Source organism: Gopherus evgoodei, chromosome 3 (genome assembly GCF_007399415.2).
Source record: "Gopherus evgoodei ecotype Sinaloan lineage chromosome 3, rGopEvg1_v1.p, whole genome shotgun sequence".
Lineage (NCBI taxonomy): Eukaryota > Metazoa > Chordata > Testudines > Testudinidae > Gopherus > Gopherus evgoodei.
Genome location: NC_044324.1, coordinates 94,965,549 through 94,979,230, shown reverse-complemented (window position 1 = coordinate 94,979,230; position 13,682 = coordinate 94,965,549). Strand labels below are relative to the sequence as shown.

The 13,682-nt window shown below is 40.6% G+C and overlaps 1 protein-coding gene across 2 annotated transcripts in view; it reads left to right on the top strand.

The window, feature by feature from the left end:
- CDK19 (cyclin dependent kinase 19) overlaps positions 1 to 13,682 on the top strand; it is a 232,839-nt gene that overhangs the window by 42,875 nt on the left and 176,282 nt on the right. For both annotated transcript variants that reach the window (XM_030556124.1, XM_030556123.1), the window contains exon 2: positions 8,072 to 8,147. In XM_030556124.1, the coding sequence (XP_030411984.1) occupies positions 8,124 to 8,147 (24 nt within the window). In that variant the 5' untranslated portion in view covers positions 8,072 to 8,123. The remainder of the gene's footprint in view (positions 1 to 8,071; positions 8,148 to 13,682) is intronic.

The following is a 13,682-nucleotide window of genomic DNA, read 5'->3' as shown; positions in this document are numbered from 1 at the left end:
ATGGTAACTAGGGAATTTCTCATGACTTTAGGCCCCTTTGTTTTTTTCTACCCCCTTTTATATTCTTCGCACAATGCGGGAATCCTTTGTCTCTCTATGGGTTACCACCCTTCCTTCTAAGTGGAAAAGCACCAGGTTTAAGATGAGTTCCAGCATCATGTGACATGTTCACATGTCCTGTGAGACTTCATTACTCACTGGCTGGCACCCCCGTATACAGGAAGGCTTACAAGTAAACAGCCATTTACAACCAGTTGTGCTAGTTGATGGGAGCCATCAAGATTCTAAACCACCATTAATGGCCCATACTTTGCATGACTACAGTAGGACCTCAAAATTATATTTCGTATTCCTAATTTCAGATACAAGAATGATACATTCATAAAAATAGGATGAATACACTCAGTAGTTTATATGCTTTGTAATGATACCTTACAAGAGACCTTTTACATAAAGCATATTCCAGTTGCATCATATTTACACTTATAAATATATTTCCATAAACATGTGGAGTGCAATGTCACAGTATACATTTCTTAATACTTGATAGGAATATGGGCAGAGTAAGGTTTATTATGTCCTTAATTAGCTATGTCCTTTCTTCTTAGTTACTGGGTTTTGTAAACAAGTTTTTGGGGTTTGGATTTTAAATTTTAAGAACTTTTTTATATTGTGTACATCAGGGGTAGGCAACCTATGGCACGAGTGCCGAAGGCGGCACGTGAGGTGATTTTCAGTGGCACTCCCACTGCCTGGGTCCTGGCCAACGGTCCGGGGGGCTCTGCATTTTAATTTAATTTTAAATGAAGCTTCTTAAACATTTTAAAAGCCTTATTTACTTTACATACAACAATAGTTTAGTTATATATTATAGACTTCTAGAAAGAGACCTTCTAAAAATGTTGAAATGTAATACTGGCACGCAAAACCTTAAATTAGAGTGAATAAATGAAGACTCGGCACACCACTTCTGAAAGGTTGCCGACCCTGGTGTACATAGATGAACGGAGAGGGGTAACAGGAGGCATGGTAACAGTCTTCAAGCACATAAAAGGTTGTTATAAAGAGAGAGGTGATAAATTGTTCTTCTTAACCACTGAGAGAGATTTAGGTTAGACCAGAGGTTCTCAAACTGTGGGTTGGGACCCCATTTTAATGGGGTGGCCAGGGGCTGAAGCTGAAGCTCTCTGGATGGCGGGGCTCAGGTTACAGGCCCTCTGCCTGGGGCTGAAGCCCTGGGGATTTGACTTTGGCTCCCACACCCAGGACAGTACGACTTGGACTTTGGCTTTGGCCCCCTGACCAAGGGCAGCAGTGTTTGGGTGGGCTGAGGCTTCGGTCCCCCATCCTGGAAATAGTGTAGTAATTTTTGTTGTCAGAAGGGGGTTGGGGTACAATGAAGTTTGAGAACCCCAGAGTTAAACATTAGGAAGAACTTCCTAACTGTCAGGGTATTTAAACACTGGAACAAATTAGCTAGGGAGGTTGTGAAATCTCCATCGTTGGAGGTTTTTAAGAAGAGGTTAGACAAACACCTGCTAGAGATGGTCTAGAGATAATACTTAGTCTTGCCTCAATGCAGGGGACTGGATTAGGTGATCTGTTGAGGTTCCTTCCAGTCCTACATTTCTAGGAATCTGTGAAGATAGTTTTTTAAATTTTTAGGGTTGTGGATTAATTGCAGTTAACTCACGCAACTAACTCTGAAAAATTAATCGTGATTACCAAAATTAATCGCTAGTAATCAAAGTTTTAATCACACTGTTAAACAATAGAACACCAATTGAAATTTATTAAATATTTTGGATGTTTCTCTACATTTTCAAATATATTGATTTCAGTTACAACATAGAATACAAAGTGTACAGTGCTCACATATTTTTATTACAAATATTTGACTGTAAAAATAATATATTTCAATTCACCCCATACAAGTACTGTAGTGGAATCTCTTTATTACAAAAGCATAACTTACAAATGTAGAGTTTTTTTGTTACATAACTGCACTCAAAAACAAAACAATAAAAAACTTTAGAGCCTACAAGTCCACTCAGTCCTACTTCTTGTTCAGCCAATCACTAAAACAAACAAATTTGTTTATATTTTACAGGAGATAATGCTGTCCGCTTCTTATTTACAATGTCACGTGAAAGTGAGAACAGATGTTTGCATGGCCCTTTTGTAGCCGGCACTGCAAGTTATTTACATGCCAGATATGCTAAACATTTGTATGCCCCATCATGCTTCGGCCACCGCCACCGTTCCAGAGGACATGCTTCCATGCTGATGACGCTCGTTAAAAAAATAATGCGTTAATTAAATTTGTGACTGAACTCCTTGGGGGAGAATTGTATGTTTCCTGCTTTGTGTTTTACCTGCATTCTGCCATATATTTTATGTTATAGCAGTCTCGGATGATGACCCAGCATGTTATTCGTTTTAAGAAAGCCTGCACAGCAGATTTGACAAAACACAAAGAAGATACCAATGTGAGATTTCTAAAGATAGCTGTAGCACTCTACCCAAAATTTAAGAATCTGAAGTGCCTTCCAAAATCTGATCAGGGTAGGATGTGGATCATGCTTTCAGAAGTCTTAAAAGAGCAACACTCTGATGTGGAAATTACAGAACCCGAACCACTAGAAAAGAAAATCAGCCTTCTGCTGGTGGGATCTGACTCAGACAATGAAAATGAACGTATATTGGGCTACACTGCTTTGGATTGTTATTGAGCAGAACCTGTCATCTGCATGGATGCATGTCCACTGGAATGGTGGTTGAAGCATGAAGGGACATAAGAATCTTTATCACATCTGGCATATAAATATCTTGTGATGCCAGCTACAACAGTGCAATGCAAATACCTGTTCTCACTTTCAGGTGGCGTAAACAAGAAGCAGGCAGCATTATCTCCTGCAAATGTAAACAGACTTGTTTGTCTGAGCAATTGGCAGAACAAGAAGTAGGACTGAGTGGACTTGTAGGCTCTAAAGTTTTACATTGTTTTGTTTCTGGATGCAGTTTTTTGTACATAATTCTACATTTGTAAGCTCAACTTTCATCATAAAGAGATTGCACTACAATACTTGTATTAAGTGAATTGAAAAATTATTTTTACAGTGCAAATATTTAATGAAAATAAATATAAAGTGATAACTGTACACTTTGAATTCTGTGTTGGAATTGAAATTAATATATTTGAAAATGTGGAAAACATCCAAAAATATTTATATAAATAGTATTCTATTATTGTTTAACAGCACAATTAATCATGATTAATTTTTTAAATCGTATGATTAATTGAGATTGATTTTTTTTAATCGCTTGACAGCCCTAAAAATAGAATGGATGGGCCACCAGATTATTAAAACAGAAAAGTGAGCATTCCACAGGAGGCTAATAATGACTCTTGTGGATGGACTTTGTCTCTTGCACTGTACACCTAATAAAGTAGCTGAATAGTACAGCCTATCTTCACTCTTCAATGCTGGTAAAAATTGTTTAAAATCAAGGCAAGTGTAAGTGTCTGATCACTGATCAAGGCTAAAGCTCTGGTCTTTGATTCCACAGAGAGTACCTCTCAAGCTTCATGTCTCTGGGCCTCAGTTACCCTATCTGAAAAAGTGGTTAATGCTTTGCACTTCATATAGAGTTCATCTGTAGTTATCAAGGTAGCTCAAAAAGATGGATGAGCATTTATTATTAACCTTGTTTTACATTTGGCTTAACTAAGTACTCATATCCAAAGCAATTTGTATGCGCTAAGGTACAAGTCTACCACCTCTAAACTGAGAGTACGTCCAGACTACCTGCCGGATTGGCGAGTAGCGATCTTTCTATCGGGGATTGATTATATCACGTCTCATCTAGACACGATATATCGATCCCCGAATGTGCTCCCGTTGACTCCGGAACTCCATCAGGGTGAGAGACAGAAGTGGAGTCGACGGGGGAGCCGCAGCCGTCGATCCCGTGCTGTGAGGGAGGTAAGTCAAAATAAGATACGTCGACTTCAGCAACGCTATTCCCATTGCTGAAGTTGCGTATCTTACATTGACAACCCCCTACCCCCCCGTGTAGACCAGCCCTTAAGAATCCCTTCTTGGCTCTGTCAATGTTACTTCTGACAATCTACTTAAATTCAGTTCCTCAGTTACCTCATCTGAAAAATAGGCCTGTGTACATTCCCGCTAGGCTAAAGGACTGGGTTTTTTTTTGTTTTTTTTTGGCGTGGGCAGGGGACACACAGATGGAGTCAGTTACTTCGGTAGATTCTAAAATTTCTTTTCACTCTTCTTAAAAGTAGCCCTGCCCAGTTCTGAAATAGTCTCAATTTTTGTTGCCAGCTACTATTAGGGCTATGGAACGGCTGCCATATGAGGAGAGATTAATAAGACTGGGACTTTTCAGCTTGGAAAAGAGATGGCTGGGGGGAAGGGGATATGATAAAGGTCTATAAAATCATGACTGGTGTGGAGAAAGTAAATAAGGAAGTGTTTTTTCACACAACGCACAGTCAATCTGTGGAACTCCTTGCCAGAGGATTTTATGAAACCAAAGACTATAATCGGGTTCAAAAAAGACCTAGGTAAGTTCACAGAGGATAGGTCCATTAATGGCCATTAGCCAGAATGGGCAAGGATGGTGTCCCTAGCCTCTGTTTGCCAGAAGCTGGGAATGGGCGACAGGGGATAAAATACTTGATGATTAGCTGTTCTGTTCATTCCCTCTGGGACACCTGGCACTGGCCACTGTCGGAAGACAGGATACTCGGCTAGATGGACCTTCGGTCTGACCCAGTATGGCCGTTCTTATGTTCTTATCTGTCTTTTTGCAATCAGTTTTACTGACAGAAAATCGGGTCTTGTTTTCAATAATGGCAATTTCTTAAATGTTTTTAATTCCTGCCCTTGAAAACTGCCTCTTACACAAGTCCCAAGTCAAAAGTTACCTGTGTTTTCAAACTTTATAATCTTTCATTTGAGTTAAGGGACATAAACTTGCACTTTGCCCCCCAAAATAATAAAAAATCTGAAGCGATAATTTCAAAGTACGTATATTTCAAAATGTATTCTAGTTCTTGGTGTCAGCTATACACTTCAGAATGCATGAAGGTTTTTTGCAGTTATAAGGCTGAATTTTTTTTTTTTTTTTTAATTTCTCTTAGAATGGTACCATAATTACAGGTCTCCGTATGAAGAGGCTGCTATGTCTCCATAGTAAACTCAGGCCATGTCTACATCTAAAATTTTGCAGCGCTGGTAGTTACAGCTGTATTAGTACAGCTGTATAGGGCCAGCGCTGCAGAGTGGCCACACTTACAGCAACCAGCGCTGCAAGTGGTGTTAGATGTGGCCACACTGCAGCGCTCTTGGGCGGCTTCAAGGGGGGGTTCGGGGAACGGGAGAGCAAACCGGGAAAGGAGACCAGCTTCGCCGCGGTTTGCTCTCGCGTTCCCCGAACCCCTCTGCAAACCGCAGGGAAGGAGACCTGCTTGCTCGGGGTTCGGGGAACGAGAGAGCAAACCGGGAAAGGAGACCAGCTTCGCCGCGGTTTGCTCTCGCGTTCCCGAACCCCCTGCAAACCGCAGGGAAGGAGACCTGCTTGCTCGGGGTTCCGGGAACGAGAGAGCAAACCGGGAAAGGAGACCCGCTTCGCCGCGGTTTGCTCTCGCGTTCCCCGAACCCCCCTGCAAACCGCAGGGAAGGAGACCTGCTTGCTTGGGGAACGGGAGAGCAAACCGCGGCGAAGCTGGTCTCCTTTCCCGGTTTGCTCTCGCGTTCCCGGAGCCACCCAGCAAACCGCAGGGAAGGAGACCTGCTTGCTCGGGGCTCCGGGAACTAGAGAGCAAACCGGGAAAGGAGACCCGCTTCGCCGCGGTTTGCTCTCGCGTTCCCGAACCCCCTGCAAACCGCAGGGAAGGAGACCTGCTTGCTCGGGGTTCCGGGAACGAGAGAGCAAACCGGGAAAGGAGACCCGCTTCGCCGCGGTTTGCTCTCGCGTTCCCCGAACCCCCTTGCAAACCGCAGGGAAGGAGACCTGCTTGCTCGGGGAACGGGAGAGCAAACCGCGGCGAAGCTGGTCTCCTTTCCCGGTTTGCTCTCGCGTTCCTGGAGCCACCCAGCAAACCGCAGGGAAGGAGACCTGCTTGCTCGGGGCTCCGGGAACTAGAGAGCAAACTGGGAAAGGAGACCCGCTTCGCCGCGGTTTGCTCTCGCGTTCCCGAACCCCCTGCAAACCGCAGGGAAGGAGACCTGCTTGCTCGGGGCTCCGGGAACGAGAGAGCAAACCGGGAAAGGAGACCCGCTTCGCCGCGGTTTGCTCTCGCGTTCCCGGAGCCACCCTGCAAACCGCAGGGAAGGAGACCTGCTTGCTCGGGGAACGGGAGAGCAAACCGCGGCGAAGCTGGTCTCCTTTCCCGGTTTGCTCTCTCGGTCCCGGAGCCACCCAGCAAACCGCAGGGAAGGAGACCAGCTTGATTACCAGAGGCTTCCTCCTTCCACGGAGGTCAAGAAAAGCGCTGGTAAGTGTTTACATTGGATTACCAGCGCTGGATCACCAGCGCTGGATCCTCTACACCCGAGACAAAACGGGAGTACGGCCAGCGCTGCAAACAGGGAGTTGCAGCGCTGGTGATGCCCTGCAGATGTGTACACCTTCAAAGTTGCAGCGCTGTAACTCCCTCACCAGCGCTGCAACTTTCTGATGTAGACAAGCCCTCAATTAGAACCCCAGTCAAATAGCTGCAAAAACTATTGGACCGGGCCTTTACTGCTTAAACTAAAGGAAAGTATTAGCTTTCATTTTCAGAAGGTCCTTTGTTGTTTCTAAGCTGCTAATAGAGGGCATATGTATATTAAGATGTTTAAGCTTACTTCTGCTGAAGGCAATGGCAGAAAGACCCAACCAACGAAAACCAAACTCTCTTGTTGAAATAAATAGAGCAGGATTGCCCCTGAATTGCTCACCACAAAAATCAAGAACTTTGGCTTTGTTAAAATGTATTTTCAAACCTAACTAGCAAACCCTTTTGTAGACGTAACAAGAGGGTTAGTTTAAAAGGAGGAGTAATAATCCACTTTTGAGTTAGGGTGAGACAAAATTAGACAAAACTCAATTTCCAATCAGTGTAACTTTTCAAATACTCCTTTTTGTTAAGAATAAATCTGACAACTTTCAAGCCAAACAAATTTTGTGTCCAAAGGTATAGGATTACAAAAACAAGTGTTATTATGGAAGATAATTGTAACCTTAACTACAGACAGTAAGGAGGTTAAGTTGGAGCATGAGTGGGACTTGGTGAGACTGCTTTATCCTTCTGGGTTTTCCCTACTTCTTACTAGCCAACCCTTTGATTAGGTATACTGTATTGTGGTTGTTTAAATGCATGGTAGCCTATTTAGTGGGAACATCTCAGATTCTAGGACTTTCCCCTGCAGGGTGCACTGAACCGTACATGGCCCATGAAGTTTGAAACTGTCAGTGATGAGGACCTAGCAAAGAATTGCTAGATCTGTTGCAGTATAATACGGAAAACTGTGTCTTAAAAACCCACATTGTGAGTTTGATATTCTTTCAATGATATATTAAATCTTCAAAACATAAAAGGCTTTACAGTTAGAAGTAGACTATTACAATTTTATCTGGATTTGAGCCATTTGCATGGTTGCAAGATCTTCCTGAGAGAATCTTGCAGATACTTTGTGTTTATGTGTATGTATTTTTATGTTTGATATTCTGTTAAGGTCTGGAAAAAGTGCCCATGGAGTTTCTTTATAGGGATCCTTATAAATGTTTGATGGTTTCAAGAGATGTAGATATTTACAGATTGAAAGCTTTTTCTTATTACAATTTTCACTTTTTTAGTTTTGATGATTGTTACAGTGGTTAAAGATGGTTTGATTCTTTTTGATCCTCATTCTGCTGTAATTCATGTTATAAAAATTAGAGTTTCAGTGTCTTGATCTAGTTTAAGAAGACAAAATTCAGTGTAATGTACTTGCATTTTGTCAGTTTAAGTGACTATAAATGCAATCTATAAAATATTCCTCTTTTTTGTTTTTGTGCACAGAAAAGATGAAAAGGAGTATGCACTGAAGCAAATTGAAGGTACAGGGATATCGATGTCGGCCTGTAGAGAGATTGCAGTAAGTGGACATAAACAAAAGAAAATATCATATTATCCATTGCATAACAAAGTATAAGAAATGTCTTGCTCTGTGAATAATACAACCAAAGGCTTAAAGTATAAACTTTTCACTTTAGGTATGAAAATTTGAAGGTTTATTCCAATATATGCTTCCACTAAAATTAATGTTTTGTAAATATATTAAAAAACTACTTGTAAATGTCAGATCTGTGGCAAGGATATAATATATATTTTTTCAGTATAATTTTGTCTGTTTTACTTTATTTGCCAGGGTTAAAAAACCAGAAGTATTGTTTTAAAAACTATATCAGTTAAATTTAAAAAATATTTAGGGTTTCAAAAGAGACTCGAGTTGCCACTATAAAAAGATCACTCATGTGTTCTGTGTCAGTGTAATGGTAACCTACTCTTGTTTTATGTCTGAAAAGGCACTGTACTCTTATTACATTCTGTGGTCTCCTTCGTACAGAAAGTTGTCTTAAGACTACTTTTCCATTTTGCTTTAATGCTTTCTTTCATTGTAAGTGTATGCATCTCCTAGTGATGTCAGTAGGATTCCTAATAATAATAGGAATTGCATGTCTGTATCTGAAGGCAGAATTTGATCATTTTGAGGTTTTTTGAGACTGAAAATAATTGTGCATTAGGGTTAAAGTATTTGTTAGGGGAATACAATTTTGTAAAGCAATACCTGCTCCATTATTGTAAAAGAGATGCACTTGCTTGATCTAATATATTTGAATGCTGACATCATGGTCAGTGCTTACAAATATAAGATGGATGCCTCTGGCTTTTTACTTTAGTACCCTAATACAAAAATAAGCTGTTCAGACACACACAGTATCACGTGACAATAGAAGTTCATGGTGGTCAGGAATTGAAGAGGCCACTGACTTCTGTTTAGCATAATGTACATGGTAATTTTGTGTTATCTAAGGAGGCTTAGCAGCTAAAAGCACTGTTCTTTAAAGTGCCTGTCACTATTAAATTAAGGTAGTTCACTGTGGAGATTATAGGTAGTTGCAGGGCTGTCCAATTACAATTAAAAGAATCTACCTCCATGACCTGCCTGCTGGAATTTCTGCCTTTGAGGGAATAACAGCTGTTTTTTAATATCAGTGCTAGAATGTGTTCAGTTAGCATACAGTCTTCTGACAGCAGTGATACTTCTATCATCTCTGCATTTCTACTCCCTTAGTATTAAATTGTATTAATATTTTGTGGGGGAGGGTTCAGTTCTCACGTGTATAACTTTTCCTTCTGTATGAGACCATATGGCCATATTAGTGTCTGTTCAATAACGTCTGTATACTGACATGGAAATATGGCAGCATCATAGTCTTGCTTTTTCTTTTTTTGAACTATTCTGGCTTGGTTCAAGAGCTCAAGACAACCTAGAAAAATGACACAACTATTACATAAAGCTTTTAATTCTACAGTAAATAGAAGTGTGGCTTTTGCTTGTTTTATTTTTGCTGCCTCAGCAGTTGACTTATTCATCTCCAGAACATTTCTCACAAATTCCATAGTAAAACTCCTGTGGCTGATATGGCATGGCAAACTACTGCTGGCCTCAGTAAAATTTAAGGTTGGCAAACACTGAGTAACCTTAGGGAAGATGATAGCTCCCGTAGTCGAAACAGAAAAACGTACTCTTCCTTTTGTCAAATAAGATAGACGGACTAAAGGGGTCACTGTGAGGCAAACTTTATAGCTTCTGTGAGTCAAGCTCAGTGCACACACCGGGGGCTCCTTGTATTCATGCATTCCACCCCACAAGCTCTTTCTGTGACACTCTCCCAATCCCCTCTATTACAGGGACTCACTGTAACCTCCCAATCTCCCCTTGCAGATTTCCTGTGTGCCCCCGATTCCCTTCTCCCACTACAGCAGGGTGGCCCATTCTCCTCACCATACCAAGGGCTTTCTTCCCTCTTCCTTGCCCATCCCTCCCACCCACCAGGGTTGCCCATTCTCTCTACCATACTAAGGATTGTCTTCCCTGGCTGCCATTTGCCCCACCATACTAGGGGCTCTGTGTCTCTCTCCCGCATCCCTCCAAAGGATACCTAACCTTTTCTTCCTCCCTTATAGAATGGCAGTGTGGATGGCTGATGCCTTCCCTTGCCCAAATGGAGCAGGCTTTGAGGAGGCAAAGTATGAGGAAGGGAATGAAAGTAGCCTTCTTCTCTGTTCTCTCCCTCTGACTGCCCAGGGGGGCTGCACATCTACCCCAAAGCTTCAAGCAGGGAGAGCAATTATTTCTCTTTTGATCATTCAGAGATCAGGGTGTGAACATTTTAAATTCTACTGAGAGGGTGAAGGGGATATTTTTCTGAGGGAAGGTATTAACGGGTTGCCATCAAGAGGAGACTGTGGCTGAGCATGTCTTGTTTTCCCTTTTTCAATATTGTTGTTCTCTTCCAAATCAATAGGCTTCTGACTACTGATGTCTAGAATATTCCCTGAAATTTTGGAATTGATTGGACACAGTGTTCAAAAGCTACTGTGTGACAGACAGAGAGAGATTCCATCAAACTGAATGTAAGGCCTCACAAGCTTGGCCAAAAATGTACCTCAAAACCTGCACTACAGGGTTTACTTATACAAACCTATGAAGTCCTACAGAAAAGAGACTGGATTGGTAGAGACGTCTCTATAGGTGGCAATGGAGAGAGCGGATTCAGAGAGAGTGAGTGTCTATGTAAGGAGAGGAAATTAGTCCTCAGATTTAAAACCAGTTTATAGTACAAAAGCTCAGTAACTTCCTTTCTGATGTTCGTATTACAAGTGGGAAAACTACACATTTCTCTTGAAAAGCTCAACATTACATAGGTGAGTGTAAAGGATTCAGACGAAGGAGGCCATATTAAGACTATTGTGTGGATAGTTCTTTTGGCATTCATAATACAAATTTCAGAGGAAGATCAGGATGGATGCCAGTCTCCAAAACTGGGGCTCATCTTCATAGTGGTGTATATGTGGCTCCATTGAATGAAATTGCAATAGGAAAGGCACATGTGATGCAAACAACCTGATTGACTGAGTGTTCAGGATAGCTGACAACCCATCCTGTTTCTGATGTTTGACCATGTTATACCTGATCAAATCCTGAGGTCACAGGAATTTATCGCTGTGTTAAGAGATCATTCAGCTGTCCACAGGTTCAAAACTATTATATATATAGAAGACATTGCAGAAGATGGGAGGATATCAGGTATAGCTTTGTGACCCAGAGGCTGACTGTTTCTGTCAAGAAGAAATGCAAAGGCTGCTATCTTTCTTCAGAGAGATTACGGAACAGTTTATCAGTCCTTTGTTAGGACTTGGCAAATCATTTTTGTGCCTTGCCTTTCTTTCTTTACCTCTGTTTTTGTTCCTTGTCCATAGAAAGGAAAGGGCTCATATAGCTGATTGTGTCAAATAGGTAATGGTTCCTAGAGTCAGTGCTGATCTTCCTATAGCAAAAGGACCATGAACCTACAGGGTTGGATTGATGGAAAAGCCGCTTCAGAGAAAAGAAATAAAGAGCTAAGTATTTCCTGTATCATTCTCTTTCAGTTGCTACCTCCAAAATAATTGGGTATGTGAGTTCCTTCTGGACTTGGAGAAAATTTACTGAATCAATTTCTGACCATGACATGTAAGACTTGATAGCATCAGAATAGCACCATCATAGTCTAAATACATAGTGTAATATTGGAGCATGAGGAAATGGCAAGATCTCTCCCCCCCATACACACTGTCTGCCACTTATTTTTAACCTTTTTATTTAGTGAAAGGAAGAGAGCAGGCCATTGGCTTGTGGTTTGGGAGTCAGCACTTATTCCTCATACCCAGAAACTGTTTGTGACTAACACTCTCTCTTCATTGAAAATTGCTCCAGTGTTGTACTTGTTGAAAGCAGTAGTAAGTCTGTGGTTTTTATTGAGACGTATAGTTGCATACACTAAAACCTGCACTGTACTTGTGTAATCTGGAAATCTGCTTCTGAAGAGATCCATGAGCTACAACATTACTAGTGCATCTGCATGAGCTACAACATAACTACTAGTGCACACTTATGTAGATTTAAGATTGTCTACTGAGATTCTTATCAGTTTAATAGCTTATGTTGGAGTACTTTTACAGTATCTTTATAATACTGGGTAGAAAATATTTTGTTTTCGTAAAATACAGTAGTAAGATCTACAGTGTCCACTGTTGCATGATCATGCAATGAAAGACCCCGATCTTGATGTATATGATTAAGCTTAATCTTATAACAATTCCTTGATATGATCTGAGCATTAACATATCTTTTCAAGGAAGTTTAATTTTTCTCTGAATCTTGAAGATACCTTCCTTAGATATTCGTCATTTGAAGTACTTGAAATCATGCCTTGGATACCCAGCGTTATATTTTTCTTTTGTTACCTTCATCATTTTAACTTCTGTGTTCTTGTCATAAAGAGAATGGAAAATGAGTGAATAACATGCAGTAGTGTTTAAAAAAAAATTCTAGAAAGTTTATGAAACATTTGTGCAAAATTGGCTTTTCATCTTATACTTAGTGTTCTTTTCTAACAACAATTGGAATAATAAATATAATATATCCTATTAAACAGAGCCCGTGGACCAGCTGTTTGCTGATACAGTTTTCTCCAAAGAATGTGAGAAGCAACCAACACGTTTGACTAAGCTTATTAAAATAAATCTTGAAAGCTAAGTTTTAAATCCATCTTTACATAAGAGATCAACTGTTGGATTATATGTTAGGACTAAATAATGTACCCTATCAAATACCTCCTTTTACCATAAGTATTGCCACTTTGGTTATACCTAATGTTTACAGCATTTGATCAAAATTTAACATATTACAACCATCACTTAGGTAAATCAAAAGGTTAAACAGTTTTAAGATAAATATCAACATTCTTTTTTTACTGTATATTACATACAGAACAAGTTGTGTTACAAGTAAGTGAATTAGAGGACTGTAATTCTATTAAGGGATTCTGGTAATGTTTTTATATCATGCATATCAAGATTTCTAAATTACTTTAACTTTATGTAGCCATCAGAGCCCATGTGTGATATTGGAGCCCAGAGAGTCAAAACTCACTAGTCTTGTTTTACTAATGCATTGATCAGTTTGACTTGAGCTATGCCCTTGGAGACTGACTCCTCTTTCTCTAACACCTCCCTTCAAGCACAGTCTCCATTCAGTAATGAGTAGGAGAACACTTCAGTCTCTCTGGTCTTTCAGTAACAGACCTCAAAGTGGCAATTAGTCGACAAAAAAACTTCAAAAACAGACTCCAGCGTGAAGCTACAGAACTGGAATTAATTTGCAAACTAGATACCATCAGATTAGTCCTGAATAAAGACTGGGAGTGGTTGAGTCATTACAAAACTGAAACTTAATTTCCCTAACACTAAGGCCATGTCTACATCTAAAATTTTGCAGCGCTGGTTGTTACAGCTGTATTAGTACAGCTGTATAGGGCCAGCGCTGCAGAGTGGCCACACTTACAGAAACCAGCGCTGCAAG